Source organism: Gavia stellata, chromosome Z (genome assembly GCF_030936135.1).
Source record: "Gavia stellata isolate bGavSte3 chromosome Z, bGavSte3.hap2, whole genome shotgun sequence".
Taxonomy (NCBI): domain Eukaryota; kingdom Metazoa; phylum Chordata; class Aves; order Gaviiformes; family Gaviidae; genus Gavia; species Gavia stellata.
The window spans coordinates 54,031,897-54,052,016 of NC_082637.1; the positions used below are offsets into that span (position 1 = coordinate 54,031,897).

The window sequence follows — 20,120 nt, forward strand, 5'->3', positions numbered from 1 at the left end:
GTTGTCCGATGTCTCTATCACCGCTCTTGTCCACTTCGCCGGGATCCACTGCGTACATTCCACTGCTGTTGCCAGATCCAGTCCGAGGCTCCCCCTTGTGGCGGGTTGTAGGGTACTGTCAGAAGTGGGTTGTGATGAGACGCAGCCGTCGGTTGCGGTCGGGTCTCTACCTGTGTTGGGGCCGCCACTGTTGTCGTAGCGCGGCGACCCTGCGCGCTCGGCTTGCCGTTTCCCGAACGTCGGCAAGCCCTGGTATCGTGGTTTGAAGATTTGCAGCTTTCACACCATACTTGATCCACTCGGCAATCACGACGATGATGACCCTCCCTGCCACAACGGAAGCACTGATTTCCCCGACGAGATGGAGCTCGAGACCGTTTGTCTTCTGTTCGCAGCGGGGCTAGGGCGGCAAAGGCTTGCCTCTGTGCCTGTATGATGTCTTTCCCTAACTCTCGCACTGCTTCTACTAACAACGCCTGATTTCCCATTGGTATTCTACTCATTTTTTCTAACATCTGTTCTCCTCTATTGCCTCTCCCATTATCTTTCTCCAGTCCACCCTTCTCACCACTCCTTTCTCTTTTGTCTCACTACATCCTTCCTGTGATGAGGGCGGCTCCCCTCCTTCTGATGTCTTGGACAATTGTCTAGGACAATTACCTTCCTTTTTGTCGTAGTGGAGGTGGTTGTGATTTGTGGGGCAGACTGTTTCGCCCTAGGCAGCCCCCTGGAAGGACTTTCATCCATATCCTTGTTATCCTGGCCTTCAAGTTCCAGAGCCACATCTCTGTTGTGTAGGGGCAGCTGGGAAGGTGAGGGAGGCCGGGAGGGCATTCGCCTGCTGCCCTGAGCAGGGACCTGTTCCCATTCCCCTTCGTCTCTTAGGTCCCCTCCTTCGGCCCGGAAGGAGCTGCAAGCCTCAGGTGTTACACTTTCCATCTCTCTACAGCCTGATTCTATAACTAAGTGCAAAAAACACACAGTGAACATTCAGCTTTTGTTTTTGACAGGGGCAAGCAAAGCTTTTGCTTCCCGTGGAATATTGTCAGAGTAAAATAATAAAGTCCTAATCCATGAATGAAATGACACTTTAGTGCCTGGTTTTTTAGAAGCCCTTGAAGAGATAGGGTACCATGTGCAGCTAGAAACATATTAGTTATATTATTTTGTATGATTATAGGCATTGTTAGGTTTTGAACTTATTTTCTTTTACCAGCAGTTCTCATTTGTAATATTTCCAGAGGGTTAAATGCTTTTGCATGGGAAGTGGAAACAGAGTTGCTATTCCAATGCAGGTATACTAGTTCTGGTTCTAGAATTGGTATCCTTTGGGTATGTCTGTTTTACTGACTCACGCAGCCCAAAGAGGGAAGAATTGAAGTTCAGGTTTTTTGTGATCCTTCATAGTCTCAGGATGGCAATTCCAAATTGCAACTTCACTTGCAATGATGTTTGTGTCACTGGCACATGGTAAAACATTACCCAGTTTTCACTCTAAGCTTATAGTCCGTTGGAAAAAATCACAGAGGCTAGTAGACCTCACCAAGAAAAAGGAAAGTTTCTTGCTTCTGGAATGCACAAGTTGTGCTGAAAAATGTTCCAGAAACTTCTTGTCAAGGGACAGCAGCTTCTGGTTCTCTTCAGTAGCACTATCTGTTGCATGCTTGAGCAAAAAAGGTGGAGGAATTTAAATTCCAGTTCCTTTCAGAAGAAACAGAAATATTATCCTTGGCAAAGAGGAACATGGTGCTGTGTCAAGACAGTTCATGTGAGGACTAAACCGAAACCTAAAACTCTTGATGGAATTGGTATCGATATTCTGCTAGAGAATTCCAGACTCTGCCTTTGTTCCAAGGTCTATCGTCTCCTGTTGTTCTTAACGGGCATGAGGTCTTGGGCTGAAGCAGTCTTCTAAATGGTCATTGGTTTTCACTTTTTCCAAGAAGAATGAAGCCAAATCTCTTCTTGGCCTCTCTTAAAAAGGCAGATGTCTCGTGCTATCATGAATGGAGAGAAGCATGCAGTTCCTCTGAGAACAGGAGGAGATAGGTATTCTCAGAATAACCATGTTTGGTTTGTTTCAGCTCAAGTCCACAATGAGAACAACAGGATGTGCCCTTTTAAAAAGGCAGTTCATTTTACTCTCTTCTAACATTGTCTTAAAAAAAAAGGACTTCCACTCTAACATATGCTCAGCAGTGATCTCAGGTAAATCTTGCCTCTAGGGAGATAAAGATATCCTGCTTCAAGTTTCTTCTCTTTCTGTCAGAGGCTCAGAGGTACAGAATACGTATGCCTCTGCCACTCAATTCTTAACTGAGTATTTTAGCTTTACAACAGTGTGCATTTATCGTGAGATATGGAAATTTGTTGTAGAATATGTGTGGCCCTGGAACGTCCTCCTTTTTTACAATCCTTGCTACAGTATGCACTTAAAACTGTGCAGAAAGATTCACCCAAACTTGTCTGTTAATGCTTAAATTTAAATAAATTTAAATCCTTTGGAAAGCTTGAAGGTTTTCTCTTGATTGATGTTAAGACCCTTTAAAAAAACGTTTTCTGAAAATTAATGCGAAGCTGTGTTTTTGTATTATACATACCTAACTAACTTGAGGATCTTGAGAACAAGTAGTTCCTAATAATTCAGAAAGTTGTCTTCAAGTTTTTTTCATAGATATGTCTCAAACCTCAGGATAATTTAAAAATCCATGTCATATCAAGACATTTGTTAAACTCCGGAAATTCTGAAAGTATGAACAACCCACAATAATCATACTGCGTTCACTTCTTTCTCCATGTAAATTGCTAAGGCTGTAGCATCTGGCACTTGCTGCAAGCAATAAATCAAAAATGTGGTATTTCTTGGTAAAATACGCATTTGGGAAATAATTCAAAAAGTAATTTATAAGTTTCTTAGTCATACCATTAACAGAACTAGTAAAAATGCAAAAAGATACTGTGGCCTTTATACAATGAATTTATCAAAAAAATTTTGAGTGGATTTCTGTGCTTCTTTAGAGGCAACCTTTGATAGCAAGTTAATTCATAGAAATGATCTTTAAAATTATAATGCTACTCTTGAGAAGATTAATGTTCATCTTCATTTCACTGTAATAAGAAATATTATCTGTCGTGATTTAAGCCCAGCCGGACTAATCACCACACAGCTGCTCACTCACTCCCCTTCCTCAGCTGGACAGGAGAGAGAAAAATATAAGGAAAAGGCTCGTAGGTCGAGATAAGGACATAGGGAGATCACTCACCAATTACTATCATGGGCAAAACAGACTTGACTTGGGGAAATTAGTTTAATTTATTACCAATCAAAATCAGAGTAGGATAATGAGAAGTAAAACCAAATCTTAAAAAACCAACACCTTCCCCCCACCCCTCCCTTCTTCCCGGGCTCAACTTCACTCCCGATTTTCTACCTCTCCCCCCCAAGCGGCGCAGGGGGACGGGGAATGGGGGTTGCGGTCAGTTCATCACACGTTGTTTCTGCCGCTCCTTCCTCCTCACACTCTTCCCCTGCTCCAGCGTGGGGTCCCTCCCACGGGAGACAGTTCTCCACGAACTTCTCCAACGTGGGTTCTTCCCACGGGCTGCAGTTCTTCACGAACTGCTCCAGCATGGGTCCGTTCCATGGGGTGCAGTCCTTCAGGAGCAGACTGCTCCAATGTGGGTCCCCCGCGGGATCGCAAGTCCTGCCAGCAAACCTGCTCCAGCGTGGGCTCCTCTCTCCACGGCTCCACAGGTCCTGCCAGGAGCCTGCTCCAGCATGGGCTTCCCACAGGACCACAGCCTCCTTCAGGCATCCACCTGCTCCAGCGTGGGGTCCTCCACGGGCTGCAGGTGGATATCTGCTCCACCGTGGACCTCCATGGGCTGCAGGGGGACAACCTGCTTCACCATGGTCTTCACCACGGGCTGCAGGGGAATCTCTGCTCCGGCGCCTGGAGCCTCTCCTCCCCCTCCTTCTTCACTGACCTTGGTGTCTGCAGAGTTGTTTCTCTCACATATTCTCACTCCTCTCTTCTCCGGCTGCCGCCTCCCGGTTTTTTTCCCCCTTCTTAAATATGTTATCACAGAGGCGCTACCACTGTTGCTGATTAGCTCAGCCTTAGCCAGTGGCAGATCCGTCTTGAAGTCGGCTGGCATTGGCTCTATCAGACATAGGAGAAGCTTCTAGCAGCTTCTCGCAGAAGCCACCCCTGTAGCCCCCCCTGCTACCAAAGCGCTGCCACGCAAACCCAATACATTATCATAATTGACTATCCTCTCATTTCTTGTATTTATGACTCACTGCAAGTTACTTTCCATTTGTAAAGAACAAGGAGATAATACGTGCAGCAATAAGGAAACTGATAGCTTTACTTCTCTTGGATTCCTTGCTCATTCTACTGATGCCAGCAGTTGTCTAAATCCTTAAGTTACAGATCGAGTCAACTAATAAACTAATTTTCTTCAAACCTACAGCATTTTTAGATATTTGTTTCAATATTAGTGATTTTTGGAAAATTTCTTTGCCAGTGGAAGAATTCTTCCAGTGACATGGCTTTGTTCTGTGATTCCATAGAAAAATACATAAATTCTTCTAATTCCACAAGAAAGAGTCATAGCCTAGTCACAATCAGAATGTGGAGAAGAAATACTAACAGCAAACTGCAGCGAGGTTTCTGATATTTTCTGGAGTGAAAGACTGGGAATAGTGTATGTGCTACGTTAGAGTATGGTGTAACTTTGGAAGACAGGCAGACATTTTAAACTCATCTCTGGGTACTTAGGAAGCTGAAGCTGCCCATTTTCCCTGCTGTTTCTCTCAGCATTGGTAACTGTCAGTGTACATGAGAGTTTTGAGCTTGCCAATGACTTCAAAAGCACAATGTTATCTGAATTCCTGCTTCTAGATACGAAACGTTAAAATGAATGCCTGCTGTTCCTTTGTCGGGATCATTCTGTGCAGCTGTAGTCGTATGTGCTTTATATGTAGATAATCGTGTTGGCAATTGCTACCTGAAGTATGGACCACGAGGGGATGGGAGCCTATCCTGCAACACTGAAATTGGAGTTGGAGTCAGTCGTTCCTCGTGCTGCTGCTCTCTGGGAAAGGCTTGGGGAAATCCCTGTGAGATGTGTCCCCCTGTAAACAGCAGTAAGAAAATGTTCTCTTACTCTCCCCCCATCCTCTTGTTATAGAAGGTGCTAACAATGGATGGAAAAAGTATTTGAAATCTTTTACTGAACATTTTTACTTTTACATTTATCATTTAAGAAACTGATTTTCTTCATGAGGCAGTGTTCTGGCACAGTTATAAAAGACAATCTCCCTGCTACTGTCAGAGGGGTGATACAGAGGTGTGGACCTGAGTATCAGAAGACCTGACCTTTAGTCTTCTGTGACTGGCTTGGTGCCTATTCTCACAGAAATAAATCAGTGGTAACTTTAGAAGGCACTTACCGCTGGACCAGTGGGGTAGTTTTGGGCACTTGTTTTATTTTGCATTTACTTTTCTCCCATTAAAAAAAAATAAATGTAGTTGTAAATATGCGTATGTGTCTTAAGAATGGAATGGATTGCAAGCATCTACTAGGAATTCTTACTCAGCATCTCCGTGTTGGTAGGGAAATAAAGACATTAATAATGCTTGGAACACAAATTATGCCTTTAATTTGGAGAGCTGCAGTAGTTCTCAAAGGAGAGTGTTGGTAACTGTTGGGTAACTATTTCTTGACTACTTTCAAAACTGTTACCCAATGATACTTATCAATTTTGCAGAGTTTTGAAGTTCTTCGAATGAATAATGCAACAGAAATGTCGAGCATGTTGTTCTTAAGTGTCTCATAATAGTATGAATTCCAATTTTAGCACACATCTTTATCAATGGTATACTGATATTTCATATTAAAGAACTACTCAAAACGCAAAATATGTGCCTTTATAAAGTGACATTACGGAGAAAACAACATTGTGCCTGCCTTAAAAGTATCTGAGGTTATGGTAATGTTTTAAGGAGAACTCTTAATCTTACCTTGATTTTCGACTAATCTAATGCACTTGCTTTATTTACTGTGAATAGGTCAAGGAGACTAGAAAAACAATGTGTGTAGGGAAGAATATTCATTAAAAACACATAGGAAATTTTATGTTTCCATTGTTAGCATTTTATTCTTCATATGACTGATATGCTCTCTCTTGTTATACTTTAGCAGAATATAATACTCTTTGTCCAGGGGGAGAAGGATTCAGACCAAATCCTATCACTATTATTTTAGAGGGTAAGTTTATCGTAAACGATTCTGATGGTTGGTAATAAAAAAAGTCTTTGGACAGATGTATACAGGAACTATATTTTGCAAAAATCATTACATTTAGTGCGAAGCAAAACCCTCTGCTAATATGAATTGGACAACAACATGATGAAAAGGCATATTGTAAAAGAATACTGAAGAAGTCCAACAATATTTCAGTAGGAAAATAAGCTGATGCATACCTTTTGTGTGCCTCCTTACTTGAATTGGCCTTTGAAATTGGCCCCTGAAGGAGAGGTAATTTATGAAAATTATAGCTTATCAGTGGAAGATCCAAGTTTCAGGAATTACTCATTGGACAAAGAAACTCTGGTTCCAATGAGGGTGCAGGAATGAGGAATTAGATGCCAAATTCCTGTAAACAGTAATGAAAGTTGAACTCCATGGGCTTATCAAGCTGAAACGTGCTCCTGAAGAGCTGTTTAATCAGAAGAGAATGAGCATCTCATCCATGCTTTCAAGAAGTGCAATTTAGAAGCAAAAAAAAAAATCCATGTGACAGTTAAACGCTACTATCTGGTAAAATATCAGGGGAGTACTTAAAGCCTCTTGTTTCTTTTCAATCTGGAATGAAAATACAGTGGGGGTTTTTTCTGTTTTCAGACATTGATGAATGTCAGGAACTGCCAGGTCTCTGCCAAGGTGGAAATTGCATCAATACTTTTGGCAGCTTCCAGTGTGAATGTCCGAAAGGCTACTACCTCAGTGAAGAGACCAGAATCTGTGAAGGTTGAGTCCCTTCAAACCTGTTTCTCTATCACAGTGCAGTTGTTATGAAAAAAACTGTCATTTTTAGCCTTAAATCCATAATTGGATATGGTACCCACACCCTTACCTATAATCTTCTCTAAAATCATTATCTTTGACGCCAGTGTTGTGATTAATATAAAACCTGAAATGCAACACTTGAATATACTAATGTTTGTTTCTATCTGATAGATCTCAGCTACATGTATTCAGTAAACCAAGGTGGTTATTCATGATTTCTGGCTTCTCACTTCGACACCTTGTATCTCCTGCTAGTTTCACTAGGCTCCCTGTATTTTCAGTGAGAAAAGGTGTCCTCTTCACAGTATTTCAGAGTAGCAGTTTAATTCACGCAATGTGAAGTGAAGTGAATATTGGTCTTCCTTTTGTGTTTGAGATGTGTCATAAGTGTTAGAACGAAAAATTGTAAATAGACCCAAAAATGTAAAGAATCTTTCATGGTTGCTCCTAGTTTGGAGTGTTGTAAGTCAGCTTCTTCATTCACTTTGTGAGAAAAAAAAAAAATTGTCTCCTTTCAAAACAGAGCCTGTGAATCCTGAGGCTTTTCTAAGCTCAGGTGAAGAAAACTGACCAAACTGTGTTTGACAGTAAAATTGTATGTGCAAAAAAGGCTTACACCCCAAATACATTAAATAAGAAGATTCAAGGTTAGAGCAGCAAGACTATGTGATTATTCAGCTTTCCTATTTCTAAATAGAGTACTTAAAATGTCATTTCTCAGTGGACTAGTGCACACATTAACTGAAGTGAAAACTGACAGTAACATTCCTGTGAGAATGTCTTTTGTGGAACTGATGGGGCACAAGATGCTCCAGTTTCAGTGGTAGATTCAACAACTTTGAATTCATTTAGGGTGTTCTTGCACTTCACTGGCTGGAGTTAATAGAGGTTAACAGTATTACTTTTCAGCAGCTGTTAAAATAGCTACTTAACCCAAATCTGAACTGTACTTTTCAAGCTAGCCTTTAAATGAAACATTTTTGTTATCTTAGTATGGTTTATTATGGTCATCTTTCTCAGAAACATTTGCTAGGACTTGGTCCTCTTTTCCGTAATTAATTGTAGTGTTTTCGCTTGGTCTCTAGATATCGATGAGTGTGTTGCACATCCTGGTGTCTGTGGTCCTGGCACCTGCTACAATACCTTGGGGAACTACACCTGTATTTGCCCACCTGAATACATGCAGGTGAACGGAGGACATAACTGCATGGGTATGCAAAATGTCATCTTGTCTAGAACTGTCTGAATATCAGACTGTTTCAGGGCCAGACACTCTGCTCAAAATTTCCTTTTAGATGAGGCCAGTTCTAAAGCCTTGTATTGCTTTTTCCCACCTTTAACTGCCAGACAGTTAATGCCAGGAACGAGATCCCATTGACTGACGTGCAGTGTTCAAGTGCTCTCATTCCTTAACAGAACTCGGAAATCTTCTTTTATTTTCACTAGTCATTTCCAAATGGTAGGGTTTACTATACAAATGGATCTGATGAGCATCTATAGCACGTTTCTGATTTCTTGGGAATTTTCCTTTTTCCCCTTCATGTCTTTGAATGTAAACTGAAAATATGTCAAATTTCAGGTAAGTCTGAAACAAAGACTGTAGATTACTTCAATCTTTAAATTATTTTTGAATGCATCCATGCATATGCTTGGGTTGCATTCAGAAGCCAGAGTTAATGAACGACTGTCTAGGTTTTTTAGAGGGTTGATATTTACTTAAATTAGTTTGTTGGTTATTTCATAAGTGATTCTTTTCTCACATCTAGACATGAGGAAAAGCTTTTGCTACAGAAGCTATAATGGAACCTCCTGTGAGAATGAACTGCCCTTCAATGTGACTAAAAGGATGTGTTGCTGCACATACAATGTTGGGAAAGCCTGGAACAAACCTTGTGAACCATGTCCAACTCCAGGAACAGGTAAAGCCTACTATAATCATCCCATTTTGTTACTTTCTTTGCTCATCTGCTCCTTTGACCTATTAGTTACAGTTAACATTTTAGCCCAAAAAACACTTTGCTGTACTCCCTGCCATCCTGTCACTGGCTAGATTGTCTTGGTGTGCTAAACAATAGGTATTTCTTCCATATTTTTAAGTGGAAAAAGTATCACTCTATATTGAGCAGAAAGATACAGCTTGAATAGTTTGAAGACAGCAATCATTCCCCCTGGATGAAAAAACAATTCAGGAAGAACATGCATATTTTTCCCCTCAGCTGCCCCTGAAAGCAGGGGCAAGGGAACAAACTACTGTCAGGTATCACTGAGATGAATAAAAAGGCCTGGAAGCTACAGACCAACCTTCCCACCAGCAGCAGCAGTATGTCATCCCTGTGGCTAAAAGGATGTTTTTAAGACAGGTATCTGTAGGTAGATCTAAAAATTTAAACCTTTTTTTCGTGATGGAGCTCTATAAAATGAGTATACCGTGGTTGGTTTATTCTTTCTTTCTAACAAATACCAAGGCTTTCAGAGGTCTTGTATGGACATAGAGTTACTTTCAGTTATTTAGGTTTATGTCAAAAATCTATGTTTGTGTAGGTAAGACCCACCAGGGTGGCACAGTAGGCATAAGCAAGTTTTCTGAATGCGTGATTACAGAACTCCTGTCTCTAAAGCTGTCACTTTGAGGTTTCTGGAAAAGCAGTCAACAGGCAGTAATACTGGGGTTGAAGATACTGACTGAGAGGATATGCCTGCTGCCTGGTCTGTCTTCCAGGATAATTAATTTAGGATAGTATAATTTAGTTACTGCATAGTTGGGGATGCATTTATCCTGGTAGTCCTAATCTGTCAGAATAAAAAGACTGGGTTTCATTACTGAGTGTATTGCCTTTCTAGATTTTTCACTTCTGTCTCACATCTGAGCATGATCCTCTCGGTTGCTTTTACATTTTCTCTGTTGAAGGTGATGAACTTGCAAAAGCTCAATAAGCAGGGCATTGTAAATGGAAGTAAAAATTCCCTTCTATAAAAGGAGTTGAAAATAAAAAGGTAGAGTGCTTTTTCAGTTAGTATTTATGGAGTTCCTTGCCTGGAACAAAACACCCTTGAAAGCTCAACTCAGAAAAAACATTGGTGGGAGAATCACCAACTTGGAAACCTGACAGTAGCAACCTGGCCTTCATTAAAAGATTTGTAAAAAGAGCAAAGGTGCCTAGATAAAACTAAAAAAATTAGGTGCCTTTTTAGTACAAACACATTTTATTGTTTTATTGACTTTGCCCCAAGTTTACTGCCACTAAACCCATGCCTCTAGTGCTGCATCATTTGTGATGTTAATGTAAAGAATGTATTACTTTCATTCCAAGTGGTTTATCTTGGTGACATAAGGGAAACAGCAGATAATTTAGGAAAGACTTTCCCCCACAAGCAGTAAAGAGGAGGAAAACGGGGCTGAAAAGAAAAAGCAGCCTCTTCCTTTTCTTTCTTAAGTAGGAGGAGGGAAAGTGAAGGAATGTTCCTAGCAGTCAGGAATGGGAGATGGAAATAAGCTTGAGAGAGAAAATGTATGTTTGCTGTCACAGAGAGCTCATAAAATTCTTTCCCATAGTCGTTTATCTCAGTGACATAAAATTGTCATCATGATGACAACATGATGAGAAAAATACAGCAAAGTACTAGCAGGGATTCATGCAATTAATATTCTTGGATGGAAGAAAGATTTCTCCCTTTAAATTGGTAAGACTGAAGTTCTCAGAAACTTTTGCAGCTTTTAAAGGTTTGTTAAGACAACTCCACTTAGTTTGCAAGCAGTTACAGAGTTAAAATATTTCCTGAAATATTTCAATATTGCCTTGTTAGCTCTTCTAAATGCCTTTACTGTATTTGAAGACATGGTTGAACCTTTTTCACCGTGAAAAGAGGTTGCGTGAGGGATCAAATACAAATCCTAAGTGTAAATGGTTGAATAGCTGCACAGCTGTGGTATAATCAGTTGTTCTGAAATCTGGGTGGGGGCTACACATCACAAACAGGGGTTATGATACACTGACATTAACCAGTTTGCTAGGCTGAGCCCAGTAGCTCATTAAGAGCATTATTCTGCTCTGATGAGAATTATATTGTTCCTCTAAATGAACTTCACGTGCCAATGCATTTGCATTTTTTTTCCTTTGTGAACAGAGCTCTTTCTTCCTTTTCATATATTTATGCTTAACCATCAATCTCTGTTTGATGATGTTAGGTAGCAAAGACTGTATTGCCTGGTTTTGCACATTATACAGATCATAACGATTATCATACAGACTTTAATCAGAAATAATCATTCTTGTTTGTTTTTTCACCCAAAGAAGTGTAAAAAGCTGCTTCACTAAGAGATAACCAAGTGTTTACAGAACTCTTTCATGGTTTGATCATTTCAGGAGTGCTTGACCTCAGAGAGGGTTTTTTTGTGTTATGTGATGGATCTTTTTGTCCTAAAAAATAATATAGTGATAAGTGTATGGGGTTTTGAAATACTTTTAAAAGTCATTGATGCAAAGTCAAGCTTTCAGAAAGTAAATCTCTGTCTTGTTTTTGTATGGATAATTTGGCACTGTGTATAAATGCATTATCACACAGTCCTTACCTAATCATAGCTCTTTTTCTACAGAGTACAAACTGAAAAAAATATGGAAAAACTCTATTAAATGGAATGCATGGATCATATAGGTAGCATAACACAGAATGAAAGAAGGCCTGCAACCCTCAGAGCCTTTTCTTCATCCTCCCAGACCTGATGTGTTAGGTGTTATTACAGGAGTAATTATCATTGCCCATGGAGACAGCATAGTGAACATAAGGCACTCTTTTTATCTAGTATAGGTGTTTCACAGGTTTACTGATAGCTATAAATGGCATAAAGCTGCTTGCAGAAAAGAACTGTTTTCTAACCCTCAAATCTTATACATGTTAATATAAAAGAGCAGAAGGTTGCTGGATGGTAAAAGACAGTGGCAGGGACATCTGTTGCCCAGTATCCTATACTGCAGGAATAATCTCAGCAGGCATTAAGCCATCGTTAAACAATAGGACAGAAGAAAGAAGAAAATGCTGAAGTTCAGGTATACTGAATCCTACTTGGCTTATACAGGAAATGACAAAGACTGTTTGAATGTGAGAAAAATATTTTGCAAAATCTCATTCAGAGCAATGATCAACTACGCTTGCTGAAATTCTAATAAATAAGAATGTTTGGTGTAAGAAAGACAAGAATTTTTCAAGTTATAATCCCAGTGGTTAAACTTTACAAAATTATAAGCTACTGAAGAGCTGCCATTAAAATGTAGACTATCAAGAAACTCAAACTACAGCCAGTTAAGAAATAAACTATCACCGCTCTAGATCAAAGATCATTACTCATAGGAAAACAGAAGGGTCTCCTTTCTCTTTTTCTGGTGCTAGAAAAGACGCCTAACAATTTGTCTGCATTTCAGGTTTAGAGGTGAATTAAAGCTCCATACACTTCCTCTCATTGGATAGATAATGGGCTTCCTGTAGGTCCTCAGCAGCACAAACAGTGGACCAAGCACTCATGGAGGTCTCCAGATACTACAATTCCAGAACCCCTTTGAATTTTATGTCAATGGGACATTTTTGTAAATTTTATCCACGTTCTTTAGAAGGATATTTTACTTTGGCTTAATGCCCTGAATGTACAAATATCTACCGCATGCTTTGGAATTTTTCCTTAACAATAGTTTTGAAACTTCGTATTGAAAGATACTATTTTTCTGGAGAATTTGAATGCTGATCTGATCTAACAAGATGCTGAATAGCACCTCCATGGTTCTTGTTTGCAAACACACACTTAAAGCAAACTGTTCATTCAAACTGGTTGTGTTTTCACATTGGAATTATTTTGCTCCACTCAAACAAGTGGGTTTTCAGTACACAGTTCTACTGGTAGGCAGTATTTCACAAATTTGACATAATTATAGTTGTAAACCTGTCATTTTTCATATTTCTACCTAGATCAAAATTTATCAATGTACTGTAAATGTGTAATACATTTTTTTTTCTGGAAAGCACTGTTTTACCAGTAAAATCTCATGCCAACATAGATGCTTTTTAAGAAATACTTTTTTAAAGAAGTAATTATTTCTTACATCCTGCAATAATTAATAGTTTCCATGCTAGAAATTTTTCTCTATATGTTGCAAACTCACACAACTTCATATACCTTGCCTGGAAAACCATGAGTTCATTGATCTTATACTTTATACTGTGCATTTCCCATCCTTAAGATGCTCTGGAAAAGAGGATATAAAATGAGCATACTAAAACAATGCTCTTTTTTGGAGCATCTTTTTTTCAAGCAGAGCGTCCATTCTGCTGTACAGTTTAGTGGAACTAAGCTGCAATAATCTCTGCAGGAAAAAACAGAGGTAGTATCATCAAAAAGGCTAGGTACTGGTAAGTTACATTTATTCTTCCTATCTGAAACTGTTGCTGCAGATTCTCCCTACAGATGTCTAGAAAGCAGGAATAAACCTTAAAAGGTATGTTAAGGAGTTCTATTTAAAACAATAAGTGAAGTGCTGCTTTCTGAAACCAGACATTTACTCATGTGCGGAAGTCTGCAAAGATTTGAGAAAAGAGAAGTATGAATTAGTGTTTCAATTTGCATTCATTTATTGCCAGTCTGAATTTTCAATAAAATTTGTACAGGAGGCAATGGCTCTTCTGAGTAGATTTGGCTTGTATCAGCTCTTCAAAAGCTGAGAAGACTGCAAGTAATTCTTGGGACATTTATAAATATTTACTAAAAATGCATTGTTCTCTGTTTTCCTCTAGCTGAATTCAAGAACATATGCGGAAATATCCCTGGCTTCACTTTTGACATTCATACTGGTAAAGCTGTTGGTAAGTTTCATTAAACTTATTTTAACCAAAATTGGTTTTGCGTAAGGTAGTTGCACCTGCATAATGGTACCAAAATGAACATTTCATATGATAAAATTCTAATTTCATTGTGGAGTTACAATGGTGACATAAATTGTGAGACCAATTTTTGTGTAAAATATTTCTGATTTATATTTTTTTATTTCTACATTTTGTTATAATCTTTTGCTCACCCTCCATCCTAAGTACATGGTTTTGAGTTTTAATTGGTAAGATGAAAGGTTTTTTCTTCAAAAAGTTGTGGGACTTACCTGCGCATTTGTAACAGTTCTGCATCTTGTCTAATATTTAGTATTAGTCTGTTTTAGTCATTTGCTGAACTTCACATAGTTAATTTTCTCTCATAATGAGCATATGTTTAGATTTATATCCTGTATACAATTTCTGTAGATTAAAAGGAACTTCTCAACTCAGTTTTAAGCACAGTGAAATTGAGAGTCCAAGCAGTACATAAAGCTGTGAAGTACTGTACTTTGACGAGCTCATCTCACTTTCAGACATTGATGAATGTAAGGAAATCCCAGGAATCTGTGCAAATGGTGTTTGCATCAATCAGATTGGCAGCTTCCGCTGTGAATGCCCCACTGGATTCAGCTACAATGACCTGCTCTTGGTCTGTGAAGGTGATTTGAATTGACATTCTTTTCTACTTAGCCCCCATAAGCACACTTATCTTAAAGGGAAGGGGAACATTTAATTCACATGTTTTTCAAAATCTAAGAGACAGCCTGTGAGCTTTTTGTAGGACTCAGGTCTATAAATCAGTTTGTGATGTGTTTGTCTTTAATACATATGCACATTCACTCAATAAAATTTGTAATAGTTTTGTGTCAAGCAGTTCCTAAATAGGAAGTAAATGAAATGTTTTTATTTAATTTTATTTTGTTTTAGGGAGGAAATTTAATTCTTGTTCTTAAAACTTCTCAAAGAAAAGTGTCCTTGATTTTTTCCATCTTGTGTCTGTTCTCTACAGTTTTACAGGTACAGACATTCATAGAAGCTAATAGTGAATTTTTATGTGTCCTAAAGTCAATAGGAGTTTTGTCATTGGTATTCAAGGGTCTTGTGCTGACATGTGCACCTTAAAAAGCTGACAAACTGTGCCACTTACTATTTCAGTTCAAAGGCAAAAGGAACATTTTCTAATACAAAAACTAATTTCTTTATGCAGACGTTTAAAATTGCAAAGCCACTTCAATGTGTGGTAAGTCGGATTCATAGGATCCTCCTTCATCCAGAAAGTGTGTAACGGATTATATTGTATTGATTTTGCTTTTCATTTGCATTTACGGCACAGGAGGCTGAAGGTTAGAATATTCATGCTTTGTTGAGGACAAAAGATTGGTCTTGCCCAAGACACACAATACAGTCTAAATTCTAGGCAGAAGTAACTATTTAGTGGTTTCTGATGTCTGAACCATGACTCTTGGTATTTCAGATATTGACGAGTGCAGCAATGGAGACAATCTGTGTCAGAGAAATGCAGACTGTATCAACAGTCCTGGTAGTTACCGCTGTGAATGTGCTGCTGGTTTTAAACTTTCACCCAATGGTGCCTGTGTTGGTAAGAAATCACTTGACTTTTCTTGTCTGTTTGAATCTGTTTGTACCTAATCAATGGTGTATGCATGATTCTCTTGAAGGGTAAAAGCATCATTTATTTTCTGTTACCTTGTGTATTCTGCTATTTTATGTAACAGTTCTTACTTTGTAGCCCTGTTTCTCTGTAGAAGGGAAGAAAAGACAGAGTAAAATTTTAAACAACATTCTTGATGTATCAACCAAATCCTAACAGTAGTTTTGACCTCGAGGTGTACAGGCAAGAAGTTCCTATAAAATGAAGTTTTGTTACGATTCAGGTTTAGTTACAGATAATTTTGAGTCTGGTTTTAATAATAATAACAGATTGTAAAAACATGTTTGTGTGAAATGAATGAATAATAAAAGTCAATAATGTATACCATCTGTTTTATATTTTTGTTATAGATCGCAATGAATGTCTGGAAATTCCTAATGTTTGCAGTCATGGTTTATGTGTGGACATGCAAGGAAGTTACCAGTGCATATGTCACAATGGTTTCAAGGCATCCCAAGACCAGACAATGTGCATGGGTATGGAAACAAAATGCTTTTGTGTGTGGTTTGGTTGGTTGGGTTTTTTTTAAAAGGAGGAGGAGATGAATCTAAATTTTTGGGGAGATTATAGTGACATTAAAAGACTGATTCAGATGTTTTTGGATTTTTGTGAATAAAGTATGTGATGTTGTCCTTGGACTGGATATATTAATTTGAGGAAAAAAATCACAGTATTGTCAGAGATAGCTCCGTGTTACTAAATGTTTCAGAAAGTCCACAAGAACTCGGAGAACAAGATTTAAATACCTTCCAGATCCCCATGAACTCCAGAAATTACTGAAACATACAGCAGGAAACATTGAATTTCAGAGCCCTTTAAAAATGGATGTTTCCAAGAGTTTGTAAGCGTTCTTTATAATTCTGTATGTAGTATTGACATAATACATATGTAAATTGACTTCTGAACAATGACACAAAACTCCTTTATATAGCACTTTCAACAGGTTTTCATGGGCTTAAGAGTAAAATATGTACATAAAATACAAGGATGGAGAGCAAAATAAACTCCCCGTGATCCAGGAGGAAGCAGCTAATGACCTGCTATGCCACCTGGACACTCACAAGTCTATGGAGCCTGATGGCATCCACCCAAGGGTGCTGAGGGAGGTGGTGGAGGACTTGCCAAGCCGCGCTCCATCATTTATCAACAGTCCTGGTTAACAGGGGAGGTCCCGGACAACTGGAGGCTTGCCAACGTGACACCCATCTACAAGAAGGGCCAGAAGGAGGATCCAGGGAACTGCAGGCCTGTCAGCCTGACCTCGGTGCCGGGGAAGATTATGGAGAGGTTCATTCTGAGGGCACTCACAGGGCATGTGCAGGACACCCAAGGGATCAGGCCCAGCCAGCATGGGTTCATGAAAGGCAGGTCCTCCTTGGCCAACCTGATCTCCTTGTATGACCAGGTGACCTGCCTAGTGGATGAGGGAAAGGCTGTCGATGTTGTCTACCTGGACTTTAGTAAAGCCTTCGACACTGTCTCCCATAGTATTCTCCTGGAGAAGCTGGCAACTCATGGCTTAGACAGGTGCACTCTTCGCTGGGTTAAAAACTGGCTGGACGGCCAAGCCCAGAGAGTTGTGGTGAATGGAGTCAAATCCAGCTGGTGGCCGGTCACAAGCGGAGTCCCCCAGGGCTCAGTTTTGGGACCAGTCTTATTTAATATCTTTATCGACGATCTGGTTAAGGGGATTGAGAGCTCCCTCAGCAAGTTTGCAGATGACACCAAGTTGGGTGGGAATGTTGATCTGCTTGAGGGTCGGAAGGCTCTGCAGAGGGATCTGGACAGGCTGAATCGATGGGCTGAGGCCAATTGTATGAGGTTCAACAAGGCCAAGTGCCGGGTCCTGCACTTGGGTCACATCAAACCCATGCAACGCTACAGGCTTGGGGACGAGTGGCGGGAAAGCTTCCCCGCAGAAAAGGACCTGGGGGTGTTGATGGACAGCCGGCTGAATATGAGCCAGCAGTGTGCCCAGGTGGCCAAGAAGGCCAACGGCATCCTGGCCTGTATCAGAAATAGTGTGGCCAGCAGGAGTAGGGAGGTGATCGTGCCCCTGTATTCGGTGTTCAGTTTTGGGCCCCTCGCTACAAGAAGGACATTGAGGTGCTGGAGCGTGTTGAGAGAAGGTCGACGAAGATGGTGAGGTGTCTGGAGCACAAGTCTTATGAGGAGCAGCTGAGGGAACTGGGGCTGTTCAGTCTGGAGAAGAGGAGGCTGAGGGGAGACCTCATCACTCTCTACAATTACCTGAAAGGGGGTTGCAGAGAGGTGGGTGTTCGTCTCTTCTCCCAAGTGACTAGCGACAGGACAAGAGGAAATGGCCTCAAGTTGCGCCAGGGGAGGTTCAGGCTGGATATTAGGAAAAATTTCCTTACTGAGAGAGTGGTGAGACACTGGAATAAGCTGCCCAGGGAAGTGGTGGAGTCACCATCACTGGAGGTGTTCAAGGAACATGTGGACAAGGCATTGTGGGACATGGTTTAATGGGCATGGTGGTGTTAGTTGATGGTTGGACTTGATGATCTTACAGGTCTTTTCCAACCTTAGTGATTGTGTGATTCTGTAAATTTTGAGACAGTTCCAGGTCTGTGATGCTCAATCCTTTGTATTAAGTTCTGCACTAGTGTGCATTAGGAAATAAAGAAATGTTAGTATGGAAAATAAAAAGACAGAATGCTTTGAGATACTGCATATGCACTTACTTTTGTCTTTGCATGTAACAATATCTTTTATTATAAAATACATATAAAAAATGTGTCTTACAACATTTTCCTATGACTACCCAGAAGCTGTTAAAAGGAGTTGTATAAATAGGAAGAGTGACAGATGAAGGGAGAGTCTGAGGTTTAGAATGTTGTCACTGTGCGCAGGTAACACATCAACACATAACCTGGGAAAATCAGTTCCTACATACAGTTTTGCTTCTCATTGCAGATATTGATGAATGTGAACGCCATCCATGTGGAAATGGGACTTGTAAAAACACGGTTGGATCGTATAACTGCTTGTGTTATCCAGGATTTGAATTAACTCATAATAATGATTGTATCGGTAGGTGATGTAATCCAAACTTTATTTTCATTGCTGCTAGTTTGGTATGCCAAACAAATGGTATATAGTTAAAACTCAAACAGAAGGCATGTAAGGGTTCTAAGAAAGTTAATTGAGTGCAGTAACTAACACTGTTACCAGTCCCAGATGTTAATCACTACTATCATTTTTCAAACTAATTAAAAATATTTTTTACTGGCCAGCTTGAGATAATGTAAACCCTGAATCTTTGGACCACTGGGGCAACCTTACAGTTCACTGACATTTTAATGCAGCCCTCACCTCCGTTAAATTTCCTGGGTAATTACAGCACACATCCTTGACTACTGGCACAGTCCATAGGCACTCGCAATAAACATATGTTGTATCACACCACTGGTGTTGCCTCATGAATTTAAAATAATTTCTTTATTTCACCATATTACTTGACACTTGCACACAGCGTGAAGGAGGAAGCAGACCACCCGTGAGCAAGCCAGTACAACTAATCTACCAAATCTACTCTCCCAAGGTGCACTCTGCTTATACAGAGTTTATACAGGCATTGCTGTTTCCTTTTCCCTAAAGCACAGGATACCAGAGTTTCTGATGGTTTTGGACAATTTGAATTCCTGGATACTTGTTATAAAGCAACTCAAATCTTCCTGGGCTGAAGAACAGGCTCATAAGTCTCTGGAGATCCTCACCCTTGTGCTGAGCATAAGCCAAAAGAGAGGAAGGCATTACATTCCTTCCTGCTACAGAAGGAAGTCAGAAAAAAGTCTGCTGGTTTCTTTCTGGCTCAGGAGAGAACTAAAACATCTTAGATAAGTATTTTAAATCTCTCCTTGTCGAGGAAAGAGGAAATTTAAAACTTGTTCAAGTAAGAAGAGCCTCCTGCCAAAGAATGGCACCATTTGCCAAGGAGGTTCTTTCACTTGGCAGTATAGCTGCCAATCTACTGCCAGGAGCATCCAGTGCCTCTGCTCCAGGCTGTGCCTTCAAGGAGGCCAAGGAGCCCAAGCCGACTCAGAGATTTGGCCTTTTGTTAGCACTCCTCTTGACAGCTTGGAGAGCCTCAGGGCTTTATTCCAAACTATCCCAGTCATTCAAAGGCAATTTAGCCCATCCCAGTATAATACTTCAGAGGTATTTCTGCTTGTAGAACTGTAACACAGAAGAAATACACTATGGAATAAACTAGTAACAGAGGTACAGCTATACTGGCTGAAGCAGAAGGTACATCTTTTTCAGGAGCTGGTATTTAATGCTTCTGAAGAAGACTAAAACTTCTTCAGTAAACCTGATGTTAGTCTTCATCATCTAAATTCAAGTATTGTGAAACAGCAAAGTGTAAGTTGTTCTTACATCATGATGCTTATCTGATCTCCTTTTCATTTATTTTGACACTTTCTCATCTGTATTTTTCCTTACGCAGTGCACCTTTAAGTCTGCATTATTAAAGTAACTCCACAAACTAATAAGCGTT

General features: G+C 39.9%; 1 protein-coding gene across 2 annotated transcripts in view; it reads left to right on the top strand.

Annotated features, from left to right (window-relative positions):
• Window positions 1–20,120, top strand: part of FBN2 (fibrillin 2) — a 181,319-nt gene that overhangs the window by 138,510 nt on the left and 22,689 nt on the right. For both annotated transcript variants that reach the window (XM_059834298.1, XM_059834300.1), the window contains exons 37-46: window positions 4,991–5,152; window positions 6,208–6,276; window positions 6,913–7,038; window positions 8,163–8,288; window positions 8,844–8,996; window positions 13,855–13,923; window positions 14,460–14,585; window positions 15,401–15,526; window positions 15,949–16,074; window positions 18,536–18,652. In XM_059834298.1, the coding sequence (XP_059690281.1) occupies window positions 4,991–5,152; window positions 6,208–6,276; window positions 6,913–7,038; window positions 8,163–8,288; window positions 8,844–8,996; window positions 13,855–13,923; window positions 14,460–14,585; window positions 15,401–15,526; window positions 15,949–16,074; window positions 18,536–18,652 (1,200 nt within the window). The remainder of the gene's footprint in view (window positions 1–4,990; window positions 5,153–6,207; window positions 6,277–6,912; window positions 7,039–8,162; window positions 8,289–8,843; window positions 8,997–13,854; window positions 13,924–14,459; window positions 14,586–15,400; window positions 15,527–15,948; window positions 16,075–18,535; window positions 18,653–20,120) is intronic.